Source organism: Notamacropus eugenii, chromosome 2, assembly GCF_028372415.1.
Source record: "Notamacropus eugenii isolate mMacEug1 chromosome 2, mMacEug1.pri_v2, whole genome shotgun sequence".
In the NCBI taxonomy this organism is placed as follows: Eukaryota; Metazoa; Chordata; class Mammalia; order Diprotodontia; family Macropodidae; genus Notamacropus; species Notamacropus eugenii.
The window spans coordinates 17391990-17409916 of NC_092873.1; the positions used below are offsets into that span (position 1 = coordinate 17391990).

At 50.0% G+C, this 17927-nt stretch overlaps 1 protein-coding gene across 17 annotated transcripts in view; it reads right to left on the minus strand.

Annotated features, from left to right (window-relative positions):
* The window catches only part of NRXN2 (neurexin 2), a 170456-nt gene that overhangs the window by 70475 nt on the left and 82054 nt on the right, over positions 1-17927 (minus strand). For 9 of the 17 annotated variants that reach the window (XM_072638996.1, XM_072638994.1, XM_072638993.1 and 6 more), the window contains 6 exons: positions 16227-16255; positions 14123-14249; positions 12911-13292; positions 10451-10641; positions 2139-2312; positions 1547-1666 (listed from right to left, as the gene is read on the minus strand). In XM_072638996.1, coding sequence (XP_072495097.1) covers positions 1547-1666; positions 2139-2312; positions 10451-10641; positions 12911-13292; positions 14123-14249; positions 16227-16255 — 1023 coding nt within the window. The remainder of the gene's footprint in view (positions 1-1546; positions 1667-2138; positions 2313-10450; positions 10642-12910; positions 13293-14122; positions 14250-16226; positions 16256-17927) is intronic. The other 8 variants (XM_072638997.1, XM_072638987.1, XM_072638990.1 and 5 more) reach the window with 2 other exon arrangements.

Below are 17927 nucleotides of genomic sequence, written 5' to 3' on the forward strand. Positions count from 1 at the left end.
TTTTCTTTCTCCACACTCACTCTCTCTTGAGTTCCTCAGTTCCCATGAATTCAATGCAGGTAATACAGACATCCAGCCCCAGACTGTCTCCTGAGTGTCAGTCCCACATCTCCAACTGACTACTAGCTAACTGGGTGTTGAAACTAGATCTCTAATAGGCTTCTCAAAGTCAATATATCCCAAATGAACTTATCTCTCCCACCAGAACCCTCCCTCTTCTGATCGTTTCTATTTCTACTGAGGCAGAGCAGAGCCTACATTTTAAAGAAAGTGCTGACACCAACATGTCCTCATTCCTCTCTGGACTTCCTCTGCCATGTTTCCAGGTGGATACCTTTCCCTCCCACCCCCCACCATTCTTTCCACTTCCTTTTATGGGTTGTCTTCCACCTTTAGAATGCAAACTTTTTGAAGACAGGGACTCTCTCCTTTTTTCTCTCTCTCTCTCTCCCTTTTTTCCTTCCTTTCCTTTTCTCTATCTCTTCCTTCCCCTCCTCTGTCTCTATCTCTCTGTCTCTTCTTTCCTGTATGTGTATTCCTAGCACTTAGCCTATTTGACTTCCTCCTAGCTCCTTCCCTCTCACCAAGCCACCACTCTAGCTGAGCTCACATTGCCTCTTCCCTGGACTCTCATAGCTGCCTCCTGAGTGATCTTTGGGGTTTCTGATCCCCTCCCACACTAAGGCCAGATGGAGATGCTTAAAACTTAGACTGTTCAACAACTTCCACTGGCTCCCTAATGCCACTGGGATAAACCATCCCTCTGTTTGGCAGTTAAACCTTACCATCTTACATCATGTACTTCCTTTTCATCCACTCTACCTTCCAGTAACATGACATACCAGTTCTTCCCTCCAGGCTGTCCCCCATGCTTTCACCTTAGAATTCTCAATCCCCTTCCTTCACAGCTCAGCTTGAAGGCTACCTCCTACATGAAGCTCTCCCAGATTCCCTCAGCTGCTGGTGTCTTACCCTCCATCCCCCCTACAAAGATGTCCTTGTATTTAGTTAGCAGATATTTTGTATATGCATCTATTGTCTCCTTTGGCAGAATGAACTCTCTTTGCATCCCTGGTACCTAGCAGAGTGTCTAGCATACAGAAGGAGCTTATTAAATGCTTGTTGACTGACTGATGCCTGTACATGAGTGTATAAGTGTCTTGTGTGCACATTTTTACCAACATCCTTGGTACATGTGTGCATACCTATGTGTGTACTCTGAGTGAATGTGGATATATGCGTGTGTGCTCACATGTACATGGAAACAAGCAGTCCCCTGGTCCTGCTTCACTGTTGCTAAGGCTTTCAGGGCCTTCTTCAGTCATGGATTCCCCATGTAGATGTTGGCATGTGAGCAGGATGCCTCTGTGGGCTGCAAGCTGGGTGGGCTTGCCCTCTCCCTCTCCCAGCAGAGGTGCTATGCAGCAGCAGTGAGCTGAGCCTGCCACCACAGGGAGGGAGGGGCCAAAATCCCCCTTCTCGTACCCACCCTCAGACAGCCAGGCGTAAGCAGCTTCCCTGCCTCCCCAACCCCCAGCCAACTTACGGTCATTGCAGATGGGGCCCCCGTACGAGGTCATGGTGCAGTCACAGGTGAAGCCGTCCCATTGCTGCAGGCAGACGCCCTGATTGGCACAGGAGTCCTCGGTGCAGGTGGTGCTGGGGCCTGGGAGCAGCAGAGAGGGAGGGAAGGACACACCCCAAGGTTTATCTCACTGTGAGGCAGCCCACCCCAAACTCCTAGGCAGCAGCCCCTCAGAGGAGCTCCACCTGCTCTGGGGGCAGAGAGGGAAAACCAACCTTTGGACCTGCCAGAGGGTGCCACTAGTGTGGCCTGGAGCTAAGGAATCCTGAGGCTTCTTAGGACAGATTTCTGAGGGCACCTGCTCCAACTCTTTCCTTTTAGAAAGGAAGAAACTTATGTCGAGAAAGGGAAGCATCATGCAGGAAGAGCAGAGCAGAGCTCAGAAGCCAAGTGTCCTGACATCTCTCCATCCCATTGCCTTTCTGACCCTTTCCCCAACCCTAAACACTCCCTGGGGCTCCTGTCTTCCCACTGCCCCAGGCTCAGGGAGCCCTCAGTCAGTCAGGCTGGCTCGGGGGTGGGGTCCCAGTCCACGGACCCAGTCCATGCTCACCATCACAGCCCCTCTCCACCTGCCCGATCCGGTGCAGGGCGTCAGCGATGAGGTCTGGGAGGCGGCCATTGAGGTCCACCGAGGCCAAGCAGCCCTGAAAGCCATCCCGAGAGGCCACCAGCTTCGGCAGATTGTTGAACATGTTCTTGCTCAGACCACCAATGTACAGCTCTCCTGCAGGGGCAGGAGGGGCCAGGGCTGGAGTGTGGGGACCCAGGACCCAGGCAGTGCACCTCCTAGTTCCCAACATCCTCCCCAACTCCAGGCAGTTTGCCTCTTGGACCCCAATACCCTTCCAGATCCCAAGTATCCTTCCTCCTGGTCTTCATTTCTCTGCACACACCCATTCCCTACCCAGGACCTAGGCATCCTGTCTCAGAGTCTTCACTCCCTGTTCTCTTCTCTTCTCTCCTTCTCTGCTTCACCATCTGTCTGCTTCCCCTTCCCTCCCAGAGGAGCCCAGGTGCCTGGGTCCCAGGAGGGAGGGGGAAGCAGCTGGGGGAGCCAGCTCTGCGCTTTCTCCCACCCTGCTTCCAATTCTGCTGGTAATCAGAGCCTTTCAAAGTGGTGCCTCCTCCCTCCACCCCATCCCTGCTCTTCCTATCTCTCTCCTGTTCCCCTACTTTTTCTCTACCCATCTCTTCACCAGGTCTACAACTGAGTTCTCCCCTGCCCCACAAGCACAGCCCCAAAAAGGAAGGAGTTGGGGCCTGATGAACAGTCACTTCTCCATCGTTAACCTGTCAACCATCTATGTAAAGGGGAAGAGAATGGGATAAGCATTTCTATGTTCACCTACTATGTGCCAGGCACTGTATTGAGCACCTTACAATTAGTATCTCATTTGATCCTCACACCCACCCTGGGAGATCGGTTCTATTATTATCCCCATCTTCCAGATGAGGAAACTGAGATAAAAAGGGTTGGGTGAGTGGCCCAGGGTCACACAGCTAGTAAGTATCTGAGGCCAAATTTGAACTCATGTTCCTGAATCCAGGCTCTATCCACTGAGCCACCAATTCTGTCTAAAGGAATTGCTTCTGCCTCAAGACCCCCCCACCTTCCTTAGTCATGCAACCCCTGCGTTCTGTTGATTTGGAAGAAGGATTAGACTTGCTCTGCTTATCCCAGAGGGCAAAAATAATATCAAAGTTATCAAGAGGTCAATTGAGGCTGGCTATCAGGAAAATCTTCCTTATGAGGAGAGCTGTCCCTAAGTAGAACGAAATACCTTGGGAGGTAATGAGTTCTCTGTCACTGGAGGTCATCAGGAAGAAGCCGGATGGCCAGGATCATTGCCAGCACCCTTAAGGATCGCCAAGTCTAACCAAACACTTCATTTTAAAGTAGGGGAAACTGAGGGCCGCTTGTGGGGGTGGGACAGAGATTTCCACTAGAGGGCAGGTAGGACTAGATGACCCCAGAGGTCCCTTTTGACTCTGAGACACAGGGAATTGAATGCCACTACTTGGCCCCTGGAGCCCTTCACCCACATGTAACCAGGAGATGGTCCCACCACTCCGAGCGTCATGAAATGCCTTCCTCCCAAAGACAAGCTGACGATGCTATTTTCGGCCCTTTGCCGCTCAGCCAGCCCACGGCCCCCACATTTGCCTGGATAACAGAGAGCTGACTCAGTGTGCTGGAGGCGACCACAGGGGCCAGGATTAAGGCTAGAAGGTACCTCAGAGGACAGAGGGAGCCAAGGCTGTGGCCTCAGGGGACCTGGGTTCGAATTCTGCCTCTGCTCCTAGCTATTTGCTCCTAGCCAAGTCTCTTCAGCTTTCCAGACCTTCATTTTCTCCTCCACAAAAAAGAGGCTAAGGAGATTTGGACTCCGTCCCTTCAGAAGCTGTTGTGGGGAAATGTTCACAGTGCTCTTGGAAACAGCAGTGGCTGTCATTGACTCATTGATTAGGATGTGGGCCAACCTAGAGGCTGTTCTAGGCCCAGGCAGGGGAGAGGCGTTCAGCCCCCTCTTTGGGCTCCCCATTCCTGCACATGCTCTGCCCAAACCAAAAGGGATGCTGCTATAGAGAGAAGATTGGGCTTGGAGTCATGGGACCAGAAGATCCTAGACCTAGGGCAGGAAGGGACCTCAGAGATATCTCATCAGAAAGAGGCAGGTTTGAATCCTGCCCCTCATACTTTCTGGCTATGTGACCCTGGGCCAAGACCTTGACCTCTCTAAGCCTCAGGTTTTTGGTCTATAAAATGGGATGATCATGCCTGCAGTGGGACCTCTCATCACTTCTGGAGGGAGCAGGGTGCTGACCTAACCCTGAGCCCACTGATGAAGACCTGGAGTCAGAAAACCTCCCCACAATGCTGGTTCTAACCACCTGCATCCCAGAAACTGCTCAAAGTCCAAATTCCCAAATGCTTTTGGGAGAGCCAGAGCCTCCTCTCTAAGATTGTCACATGTCTTATGATCCCAGGTCATCTCCAGAACCCTCACCACCTCCATCCAGCTGACCCAGAGACTGAACCCTGCTCCTCCTCAGTGAAGGAAACTCAGGACTTGAGCTCCTGCCACAGAGATGGGAGCATGGAAAAGACTCATTCTATGACCTCCACAGCTAGCCTACCCAGCCCCCAGCACCTATGAGACAGCTGATGCCCAGACCCAGAGGCCTCCAGATAGGGATGGCTCTATAGGAACTAGAGTTCCCTGCATGGGGAGAGAGTCACCAGCCAATTTAAACCCTGCTTGTTCTCTGGATCCGTCAGGACCATGGACATCTCCTCTGTCTCTAGTAGGGCTCATAGCTAGAGTTGAAAGGGGTCTCAGAGGACAAACCAGCCAGTCCCTTCAGTTTAGAGATAAGGAAATTGAAGGCCAGGTAGCCTAGGTAGATAGAAAAATAAAGCACTCAGTGTGTGACATGCTCAATATCACACACACAGTAAGTACCAGAGATGGGTTATAGGAAGGTACACTAGGCAGAAAAAGGAAAAGCTGGTGAGGAGAAGGGGTGAGGAATGTGCTGCAGTCATGGGAAACCCAAAGGAAGGAAGGGAGTTATGAGAGGAATTCCTTGATGTCTATTAGTTTTACTGTAGATGCAAAGTATTTTTGATATTGGAAAACAATAGTAATAGAATTCTGGAAGAGCACTCAAGACCAGTGGTCATGTGATTCCCAGTCATGTAATCAGGGGAGGTGGAAGAAGGCAGAGTTGGCAACTTGAGCCCAGAGAGGCCTCAATGGTCACTGAGCTCAGGGTCCGGAAATCATCTCTGTTTGGAGAATGAACTGTGGACTAGAGGCTTCTCTCAGACTGAAAACAGCAATTTCATAGACAGTCCAGCAGAGGGGGCTGGGGCTTCAAATCAGGAAGGTGTGGAGAGTCCACCTGAGGCCATGGGGAGGAACTGACAGTGATACAGACTAGCTGGAGGTGGGGGGAGAAGATGGTGCTCTCCATCTAGGCCACATGGCTGCTAATGGAACTAGACAAAGAGGAGAGCTCTGGAAGCTCACAGAAGGCCCTGAGTTTTATACCCTCACATTCCCTCCTTCAGCAAGCAGAGCATCTCACCTCCTGCTTCACCAAGAAAATTGAAGTCATCCATCATGAGCTCCCGGATCTCCCTTTCTCCATACCTCAATCCTTCCCACCCCCAGGTCTCCATCCATCCTCTCCTCTACTCTGGACCCTGAAAGAGGGAGCCATTCTACTTGTTCAACTCCTGGGCTAAAATCTATAAGGTGGCCAATTAGGCCTAGGTCCATAGAATACAATGGTGGAATAGACTTTTGAGGCCACCTCCTGCAACCTTCTCAATTTATGGACGAAGAAAGTGAAGCCCAGAACGGGCAAGGTGTTTGTCCAAGATCACACCAGAAGTCAGTGTTGGGGCTGGGATTTGAACCCAGGTCACCAGATTCTAAATCCAAAGCTCTTTCCACTGCATGAGCATCACAAGGATCTGAGATTAAGAATTGGAAGGGACCTTGGGGGTCATCAAGTCCATTTTACAGATGAGAAAACTGAAGCCTGGAGAGGAAAAGAGACTTGCTCAAGGTTATATGAGTAGCAAGAGCCTATGTTGCCTGTACATGAGGGAAAATGGAGCAATGAGAATTGTCTTGGAGTGGAATGGACTGACCTGGGAAGTAGAGTTCCTCTCTCTAAAGTTCTTTTAGAAGAGGCTGAAGGACCGCTTGTTGGGTCTGCTAGAGAGGGGAGTCGTGGTCAGGTGTGGGCTAGACTACAGGTTTCCCAGCTCTACAGGTTTCCCAGTTTTCTTCTATCTCTGAGATTCTGTGGTTCTTTGATATTGTATGCCCAGAGCTATTCGTGTCTCCAATAGGAGCTTGTCCTTTGGATCATTTTTTCTCCCTCTGAATCTCTGTCTTCCTCCTGGCTCCCTTCCTGATACCTACAAACATGGCCAGCTCTCTCTCATACTTAAAAACACCCAAACCCTGGATTGACTATGGCAGCCCCTTAATCTATGACCCTACACCCTTCCTCTCCTCCAATGACAAACTCCTTGAAATATTTAGACTTGCTGCCCCCCCCCACTTCCTCAGCCACAAACTCAAAATTCCCAAACCTTTGCCAAGTAGCTTCTAGCCCCAGTTCTTGGCATTCTCTAAAGCTAGATAGATTCAATGGCCTCTTCTAAGTTCTCATCTTCCTTCTACAACTTTGGACACTAGCAGCCACCAAGCCTCCTAGATACTTTTTCCTTCCTTGGATTTCCTGAAACTGCTTTCCTGGTTCTCCCTCTACTTCTCTGATCACTCAGGTTTCCCTGCTGGATCATCAGCAATCTCCTGTCCCCTAAGCAAACGTGCCCCCACCAAGGTCAGTACTGAGTCCTCTACTCCCTCTATACTTTCTTTTTTGGTGATTCCATTAGCTCCCATGGGTACAGTGATCATGTATGGACTCCTTAATCTTGAATTCTAGTCCTACATCACTGCCTAACATATCTCTACCTGCATATCCCTCCCACTGACACCCCAAATTCAGTGTCCAAATAAGAACTCATTTTCTTCCCATTTGAATATCCCACTACTCCTAACTCTCCTCTATCTGTTGAGCATACAGCCATCTTTCCAATCATTCAGAATCAATCATCAATCACCTCTGAATCATTCAGAACTCTTCCAACTCTTCCTCAACCTCCAAAATCCAACCAGTTTCTAATTCTTATCAATTCTACCTCCTCCACACTCCTTGTGTCTGTTTTTCCATTCACACAAAATTGAAGCATCCCTGATGGGAGGGATCTGGTCCAACCCTTACCTGAATAAGAATCCACATACAACTGATTCTACAAGTAGATTCCAGTCTTTGTTTGAAGACTTCCTATGAGGAGGAGTCCACCACTTCTAGAGACCACCCATTCAGCTTGTGGGTAGCACTAAGTGCTAGGAAGATTTTCCTGACATTGAGCCCAAACCTGTCTTTCTGCAGCTTCCCCACATGGATCGTAGTTTTATCTCTGGGGCCAAGAAAAGTAAACCCAATCTCCTTTCCATATGACAGCCTGTCACATACCTGAAGACACCTTCCATATTTCCCTTAAATCTTCCTTCTCTATAGTAAATATTCCAAGTTTCTTCAGTCTTCATATACATGATTCTCAAGATCCTTTGTGATCCTGGTTACCCTCATGTGGACTCTAATACAGCTTAGCAATGTGTCTCCTAGGCTGGGGCACCCAAAACTGAACACAGAACTGGAGATGTGGGTCTGATCACCTCTGGAGTTGTGAGCATTAGGTCTCTAACTCACCCTTTGGGCTGCCAAATCACACTGCTGACCGTCTTCCATTGACCTTCCTTCCACTAAAGCCTCCAGAACTTTTTCAGGTCAAGTGTTTCTTTGCCAAGTTTCCCTCAATTTGTACTTGTGAGGCTGGTTTACCTAAAATCCATATGTGCCTGGAGACCTCCTTCCATCCAACTCATTAGTGACCATTCTCCAGGACAGGCCAGTCTACCAGTTATCAGTCAACCCACCAAATTGTACTAGCCCGCATCTCTCCATCTCTTCCAAAAGAATAACATGAGACACACTGTCAAATCCTTTGTTTTAATCTAGGTAAACAATACCTCCAGCATTACCCAATCTACTTGGTTAATAATTCTATCAAAAATGGACATGAGACTCATCCACTTTGCCTTGTCCTTGACGAAGGCTTCTTGTGATCATTGCTACTTGGGTGAGTATTCACTAACTATTATTTTAATAATTCAGTTGGACCTGAGGAGGGGCTGTTTTTGCCTTTTTTTACTCTCAGAACTTAGCAAGGTACTTGCTTAGAGCACTGTAGATGCTAAATAAATACTTGCTGACTAGACCCAATTAGTGATTTCCTTGGTGTAAGAAACTCCCAATTTAAAGTTTTAGAGAGTTGCCTGAGGCATTGAGAGGGAAAGTAACTTATCCAGGGTTATACCATGGGTCAGAGGCACAGCTCTCTGTGATTCTGCTTACATACTGCCTTTAATAATATACTCTAGAATTTTGCCAGGACTTGATATGAAGTTCACTGGCCTCTACTCTACAGACTCCGTTCACTTCTCCTTTTCCCTTTGCCAGTTCCAAAGAAGCTCTTCTGTTCTGTGTCATCATACAAAAATCACCAACAGTGGCTCTAGCCACTGCCCCTCCCAAGTCTAGTTTGGGCCTGGTGACATACTCATCAAGAGCAGCCAGCTGCTTCCTGTGATCTTCCTACTTGGGTATCAATGCTCTATCAGGCATTTTGGTTCTGTCTTTTCCAGTCCAAAGAGCATTCTTCTTGGCAGAGAAAACCAAAACAAAATCAGGTTTGGGTAGCTTTGCCTTCCCTCTGTCCTCTATTATCACCATCTCATACGGTCTGAGTAACATTCCTGTTCCTCTGTGATCTTTCTCTTTTCCTCAATAAAACTAATGAGCAAAAGAAACAAACCCAACCTCTTTCCATGGTCCTCAGGTTTCCTAGTCAGCCTCAGTTCATTCAGAGACTTGGCTTTTCTTACTGTGTCACTTTTGGGTAAACTCTTTGCTAGCTACCCTTGTTTCCATCTCTAAATACACACATATGTATTTTAAAATTCTAAGTTGGGTGATGAGCTCACTACACAGTCACATCAGTTTCATTAGACCAATATATCTTTTCCTCCATATTGGAATGGTTTCCCTTTTATATCCTCAGAATTTCATCCCTGGGAGCACCCTATTTCCCCTGAACTGACTTCCTCTGTGGAATTTTAACTCATGGCATCCTGCCTATCCTTCCTCTGGAACCTTTGAAACCTGTTCTCCCCAAATCTTAAGGACTATACTCAACTTTCTCCTCCTCTATCCCAGGATCTAAGATGGAGTGTTCACTTCCATCTAAGGTCCCCATCATTCAGCCACAAAGAAAGGATGATAGGAGATTGTGGTAGAAATTCTGAGAATTTCAAGGAGGAGATTTTGGGGAGGCAACAAAAGAGTGAATAATCAGAGTCTATGGGAAGGATAACATAGGGCTCCTTAGGGAGAGAAGGTGGGGGAAATCACGAGAAGGAACCATGGATGCATCATAGGAGGAATGAATAATAGAGGATACAGGAATAAATGATATGGGAGTCTTTGGGAGATACAATGGGGGAGACTCATAAGGAGGAAATAATGAAACATCACAAAGATGGTTAAATGAATATTATGGGGTAGGGCAATGGGAAGTCACAGGAGAAGACATAACAAGGGTGATGAAAGAGATGATGGAGGTTCCCACAAAGTGGGCGACAAGGACATCACAGGGAGGGATGAGGAGGAGGGCACTGGGAGGATGGTGGAAAGAGTCACGGCAGGGATGAGAGTGAGTTTCAAAGAGGACAATAAAGGATCAAGGGGGAGATGATGGGGCATTATAAGAAAGAAATATAAGGGAAAGGGATAATGGGGGTCAAAGCAAAACCACTGGATAATCATAGAAGAGATTATGGGGGTCACAGGGAGGGATTTGGGGCTTCATAAGAAATATCAATGGAAGGTTATATTGAGATAGCGAGGGCTCACAGGGAAGGAGAAAATGAGTATAGAGGCATTTAGGATTAGGATTACAGATGGTCAGTTACATAGGAGATGATGTAAGAATCACAGAGGAATGACAGGAAGGGATGTCTGGGGATGTCACAGAGAGGGTGATGGTGGGGAAGTGGGGAGTGGAGGTTCACAGAAGGGACATTGGGAATCAAAGAGAGGGATGATGTGGGAGCCAGAAAAGGAATTTTGAGAGGTCTTAGGAGTGATGGAGTTCACAAAGGGAGTGATGAGGGGATAACAGTGCTGGATGGTCAGGGATAACCCTCTTACCTTTGAGGTCCAGGTTCCGGGCGCCATTGGAGTGCTGTGTGACAGTGCGTGAGTCAATCTTCAGTGTATGCACGTTGCCCGGGTCCCTTGATACCACAACATTATGCCACTGGTTGTCATTGACAGGCTTGTCTGAGTTCCCCTTCATCAGAGATGGGCCATTCCCCAGATCAAACACATAATGGATGTACCTGATCAAGGCAGGGAGAGAAGATACGGGCACATGTCAAGGAGACAAGGGGAGAGGGAAAGATTAATTAAGAACACGAGGAAAACAAGAAAACCCTGGTGGTCAGAAACCCAAGAGGGATGTAGGGAAGATGGGAAGGCAGGGTCAACAATAGGGAAAGGACAAAAGCTACAGGCAGTCAAGGAATGGAGAAGTGGACCTTCAGCTAGTAAGGATGAGGAGAGATAATGGAAGGATCTCTCAATGGAGTGTCATCGGTGGGGAGAAGACAGCAAACCGAAACAACAAGGACCCTTAACAAGTCATTTATCCCAGGAAACAGAAGTGTTAGGGATGGATCTCCTATCCCAGGCAAAAGGAACTCTCCTGGGAGAAAGAACCCCAGAGGATTGGTTACTGAGTCCCAGAGCAGGGACCTGGAAGGGGAAGAGCCTTCAACTCAGGAAAGCTACAGGAGGTTATGGGGGAGGGTACTGCTTAAAGCCCCGGAAGAGCTACAAAGAAGGAGAAAGCTGTGGAACATTCAGCAAAATAGGGCAATCTGGGAAGAGGAGCTAGCCAACAGGGGAGACGGAGCTAGCCACGTGACTCTAGGACCAGGACCAGGACCAGGACCTAGGATGTTGCAGCATCTGATACCTAATCCATTAGAGAAGAAGGAGCAAGTGACATCCCAAGGGAAGGGGTGGAGCCAGGATATTCACTGAGCTGAGATGGCGATCAAAAACATCCGGCCTCTCATCTTTTACAGAAGAGGGAGCCACAGTCCAGAGAGGGAAGTTGCCAAGGTCTCTCAAGGAACAGGGGCAGGGTTCAAACCTAATCTTTTGATACCTCCCTTCTCTACATTCCCACTCTTTCCCCTCACTTCCATTTCTGAACACCCAACCACTGGATGGAAAGGCCTGCTGTGGTGGGGTAAGTAGGGAAGAAAGCTGTGGGCAGGGGACCTAGGAGCACAGCACTTTGGGGATTTCCTACTGAGTTATTAACAGCCCTTGGCACCAGGGTGAGGGACATGGGAGCAAGAATCGGGCACTAACCAAGTGCTTAACTAATGCTGGTAGCAGGGGGCTGGCTGGGGAGGACAGGAGACCCATCACTCCCCAAGCTCCAGGTGCTCTAATTCATGAAAGTCTGAAGACTTCCATGAGGAAGGATGGATCCCAAGTTATAGAGGGAGTGTTGTAGAAGACTCCAGAAATCATCAATGCAAGAAAACACCTGGCTCCTCTCTCTCTTTCTGCCCTGGTGTCTAATACTACTCTCCATGGTCCAAGAAACCCAGTTCTCATCCTGCCCTCTTGGTCTCCACACCTTCCCTCACCTGATCCTCCATGCTTGGAAATAGGATCCTTCCCTACTGTCTCCATCCCTTAGAGTAAAGGGCTTAGCCAGGAAGCTTTCCCCGACTCTCCCAGGAGGCATGGGACTCTTCCTGAATGCAGGCCTTTAGATTCTAAGCTCCTTAAGGGTGGTACTTGCATCTTATTTTACCCAGCACCCAACAGAAGACCTGGCACAGAGTTTGGCACCTAATAAATGAGTGTCAAATTGAAATGCGAGCTGAAAAGGAGAGCAAGGAGACCGATTTTTGCTTTTGCGTCCCCAGAGTTCCTAGCATTGTGCCTAATAGACACTGGGCATTTAGTAAATGCTGAGGTGAATAAAACTGAGAGTGAATGTGGGCAGTCTATCTGTGCTCATAGGGTGGCTTCCAGCCCTTCTCCTACAAAGCCCCAGAGGGTTTTGGACAGTGTTGGTATCTGATTGAATCCTTTGTATCTTCTGAATTTTTATGAGGAGAAAAGAAAAGCTGTCCAGCTCACCTGCACTGTTATCTTAAGTGCTTGTATGGGAGCTGGGAATCCTGTTAGAGTTGGGGAAACTTGGATATGAGCTATACTTAAGCTTTATTTTGGAGATTTACTTACAGTTTATAAGTGAGGAAGGGTGGTGTAATGAATCAAAGAAACCGATTCTTTCAGGGCAGTCCTCAGACTAGACCTGATCCATGTGAGCCCATAGTTTGGGGGAACCCTGGGTTTCATCTTAGGTACAGAGAGCTCACTGGAGGAAAAGAGGAGGCAGATCTATAAGCAATGGACTGGGCAGCTGGGTCAGTGGGCATCCAGCCTGGCATCCATGCCATGTCTCTGTGCCACCAGAAGGGAGCCCAACTGAGGCAGAAGGCACTCCCATGGAGATCAAGGCAGAGGGCCAGGGATCTGGAGGGAATAGATAGGGTGGGGGGTGATCAATCTACTCACCCCTTGACCAGCTCAATAACAATAAAGTCATTGCCGTTGCCCGAGTTGAAGAGGAGAAGCCCGTCGGGAGCCGTGGTCTTGAATTGAAAAAAGAGATGCATGGAGGCGTAGGCTTGGAGCGTGGCCAGTGCCAGGTAGCTAGCTCGACTCTTAAAAGTGACAGGGTCGGCCACGATGGCCCGCAGGCCAAAGCGGGCGTTGAGCTCACAGTAGGTGATGTCACCATCTTTGCATTGGTCCATGTAGGGCTGCCCATTGAACAGCAGCCCACTGAGGTGCCCGATGAAGTTGGAGGGCACCACAGAGATGAAACGCCGCTCGGTCATAATGCCTGTCTCGATGTTATGGAATTCCAGCCTCGTGTGGGCACCGGCCATCTGCCCTGCTCCGGGGACACAGAGTAGAGGAAGGGAGTATTTGGTTAAGGGAAGGTCCCAGCATGGGAAAGGCTGCCCACAAGCCTGGAGAAGCCTCTGGGTCCCTTCTCAAGATCAGGTTTTTAAATGCATAAAATAAAATATTTAGGATGATGAAGGAAATCAATTATATTGAAATACAAATTCAAGGGCTCCAGGTTAAGAACCCCTGACCTAGCCCAACCATCCTCGTCTTATAGAGTGGGAAACTGAGGCACAAAGAAGGGGGATGCCCTCCTTCCCCCAAAGCTTTTAAGTAGAAGAGTCAGGCTTTGAATCCGATTCTCTGGCTCCAAACCTCACACTTTCAACATTTCACACCAGCTCTTGGCATGGTGCTCCCACTTCATCTGTTCAATCCAGGAGATCACCAACATCCCAGAGTTGGGAAGAGGCAGGTGCTCAGGCTGTGTGGAAGGTGAGCAGACTCAGAAGCTATAAATGTGGAGCTAGAAGGAACCTCTGAAGTCGTCTTACCTCAGTTTACCGACGAGAACCCTCAGGCACAGAGAGACCCAAGGTCACACAGGCTATAAGTAATAATAAGAGCTGGGATTTGCACCTGGGTCCTCAGGCTCCAGTTCTAACACCCTGCCCACTGTACCACATGAGACCAAGAGACATTGAGAATGGGCCCTGAGGTCCAAAGTGGTAAGGAAGTGACTATGGGAGAAAGGGGAGGTGATGCTTGCAAATCACTCAAATCAAGGTCTGGAGCAAAAGTGCCAGGGGTGGGACATTTGGGAAAGGGCCATGCAGGTGGGAGAGCTAATGGAACATCAGAGCCACCACCTACCCTCCACGGTGACGTTGTCCACGGACAGCTGCAGACTCTTGCCACGTCGTACCACGCGGACTGTGTGCCATTCATTGTCATTGAGTTTGTGTCCAGCAAAGAGCGTCTCAGGGCCTTTACCTGCGGCACCGAGAGGGGGGTGAGTGGAGGACTGTGAGGCACAGATCCAATACATACACACACACACACACACACACACACACACACACACACAGCCTTGCCGACACATCTAATGTGCATGCAGAGTTTCATCATGTATACCCAACACGCATGCACACAGCCCCAACACACATACACACACACACAGCCTTGAGGACACACCCAACGCATGCATGCACTCAGCTTTTCCGTGTACACCTAATATATATACACACCTTACTATGCACACTTAATCTATAGATACCAGTCTCACCATGCACACCAGCATCCGCACCCACATAGACCCCAAACACATAGCCTTACTATGTACACCCAACATACACATTCCCACACAATCTAAACACACACATAGCCTTACCATACATACCCAACAGGTACATACACATGTGTGTGTGTGTGTATATATAATATACACACACACACACACACACACAATGTCATTGCATGCCTACCATTCAGCTTTAGTACACACCACGGGCACACACAAAGCCTCATCGCACACTTCTAACTCACATATAAAAGTCCACCATGTCCCCAAACACCAGACACATCTTCACCACACATTCCTGATACACATCACATACATGATTTTTACTTCCTGGATCCAGCACTCACATAGCCCCACTCCATACACCCATACAAAAACCTCATCACGTACACCCAAACATACTCAACCTCCCCACACAGTCACATGCATACACACACCCCTTCATCCCATCCCATATTGTACATTTCACAAACCCAGCTTTTCTTTATAAAGTCATCACATGCATACAGAATCCTGCTGCACAAATCCCAGCACCCCTAGGCTGATATATAGGAACCTAACCTTGAACACATGAACGCAAAGGTTGCTCTCTACTGTGATTGGAGGGGTGTGTTTCATTTAATCAGCTAGGGCTGCCATCTTGACCAGACCCAGATGGCCAATATTTAAAGGATTAACAGACAATCAAATACACTTTGCAGTTAAACAGCCTTGAGTTTAATTGAATTGGTCTTTGATGAGTCAGAAGGCACTTCCAGATCTACAGCGTCTCTGGCCAATACTCTGGATCTCAGCCCTCACTGTGAAGCCTGTGGTTGGGGCTGATGGACAGCCAGGATCACTTAGCACAGGAAGGGGAAAGGGGCGCGCCCCACACGTGTGTCAGAACAGCTTCTCCGGACAGTCACAAAAACATACATGACTCTAGATCCCACATACACACACGCACACACACACAGAGACACACACAGAGCCTCAGTAAAGACATGCCCAGGGGGGCAGCCACTGGAGTGGGGCAGAGGGCACACACTCAGACACACACTGACCCTGCCCGCTGACATCAGCAGACACCTTCATTCTCTCGGACCTGCCTCACAGCACCCTCACAGAGCCCTCCATCGCTGGCCCTGAAGGTGGGACAGAGCGCCCACCAGCTCAAGGTTCTTAGTCCTTGGTCTACCTCTCTGGGCTCCCTCCATGCATCTCGTCTTCCCCGCTGTGGTCATCTCTGGAACTGCAGCTGGCTAGCCTGGCCTGCTCCCCGCAGGATGGTGGCAGGGGTTAGGGGGGCTCCATCCACACCTCCATCCTCCCTCTTCCTACCTGAAGCCTCAGGCCCCCCCCCCGGGTCCCACCCCACCTTCTCAATGTCCTACCTACCGAATGTTGGTCTTTTTTGGATTCTAGAGCCTTTTAGCACCCTGGCTCTGCCCTTCTCTGCTCCCGTTCTCCTCTTGGGGGCCATAATCTTGCCCTTGGATAGGTCCCCACCCCAACATGAGTGCACACACATCCACACATACACATACGTACACACACACACATGCACACACCCTAGACTTATTCCCTCCCCCACTGCCATCATCTCCCTCCCCTTCAGAGGCCACTTGGGGGCTCTGTAACCCCAATATTTTGCTCCCCAACCCTGCCGTCAGTAGAAGAAGAGGGAAACCACTTACTGGGTGCGCAGCCGACGCGCAGGCAGTCTGGGGGGCCCGTGGGGCGGGCAGAGGAGGGGGAGGGGAGACAAAAAGGCAAAAGAAATTTTTTTTACATCCTTCACAGGGAGGGGCATCTGCAGGCGGGGGTCCCCCCGGGGCCACTTTCCGGGGACCATGCGTGCCCAGGTATCCTCTCCCCATCCTTGGCCAGGCCCTCAACCCTCCTGTCCCCCAAAGGGCTCCAGGCCCTCAGAGTTGGGGGTCAGGGTTGCTGGGGTGACAGGGTGACCAGGCTTCTGCAGAGGGAAGGCCCGTGCCCTCCCTCCACATCTGGGGGAGAGGAGCACCTTGTGAATCCCAGTCATACAGTGGGGGCATGAGGAGGTGGAGATCCTAACATCCCCCTGCAGACTCCCCAACTTCAATGGGAGGAAAAGCAGGAGGAAGTCAGGGCCCCCTGGGCCTCCAGCCATGGGCGATGCCCACTTAGAGAACTGGGGGTGACTTGTCCTGCCCCACCCCCAGGCTCTAAGCTAAATTGGGGGCTCCGTCCCAGGTGCCCACCCCGTGGCCACGGCTCACCAGAGTCCCAGGGTTTTGGTCCTTCACCCTCCCTGGAAACCTTCTTTTTCCCTGGCCAGCCTGGGGAACACCAGGCTTTCAATGGGAATTAGGGGGAAGTCTGAGCTCCAGATGGCCTCCCTGGGTAGGGGACACTTTGGCCACATTGCCTCTTTTCCCTGAGGAGGGCTATGGATGGTCCAATTTGTGTTACAGACAGGTGCACTGAGGTCCCCTGAGGGCCTTGCTTCCAGCCTCGGAACCCTCCTTTTAGTTCAACTCCCTGCCTAGAGGTGCTTGGGGTCATGCAGAATGCATCGAGCCTGGACCAAGGTTTTCAGACCCACTGGGTTCTGAAGGCAGCCCCCATGGAATGTCTGTCTGTCTAATTCAGAGCAGAAGAAGTTTAAGGGGCCTCAATTCCACAGTTACCAAGCCACTCCTCTGAGCAGGGCCCTGGGATGTAAAGCTAGGTACAACATGGCCCTTGCCCTTGAAGAGTCCAGCCTTGGAGGCAAGGGCCAAGTGGCCTTGCATTCCTGCCCAATTCCCATACAAGACTAAGTTGGGTGAGGAGGCATGTCTGGTGTTTCCCCAACCTCAAGAAGGTTCCCAGGGTTGGAGGGTCCCATCATTCCCCTGTGGCTCTGGGGGGTCGAGAGCCGCTCGGGCCATAGAGCTGAGCTCCACACGACTCGGTCAACCGCAGCAGAAGAGTGGGGGGGAGCACCCAGGACCCCAGCCCATGGCTCGGCACTGATGCAGGTCAGGGGTAGGGGGAGAAAGGAGATCTGGGGAAGGCCAAGCAGAGAGGGGAGCCTGAGGTAGGCCCAGTGGCCAGGGCCAAGGTCCAGAAGGAGCCAGGCAGGCAAGTAGAGGTCCATAGGAAGGAGTGAGCAGGAAAGTTGGGAAGAGAAATTAGGCCCAAGAAAGAAAAGCAGGAAGGGGTCCAGGGGGAGCTGGAAAGGTTGAGATCAGGAGGAAGGGAAGGATCTGGACAAAATGGGTCAAGGGGACGGGGAGAATTGGATGAAGGTCAAGGAGAAGAGGCATGAAGTGGAAGTGAGAGGGATCAGCCAGCACAGACCAGGAAGGAAGAAAGTGGTAGGATGGGAAAGGGTGCCAGGCTCTGGGTTGAGGTCTCCGGGGGCTCTCT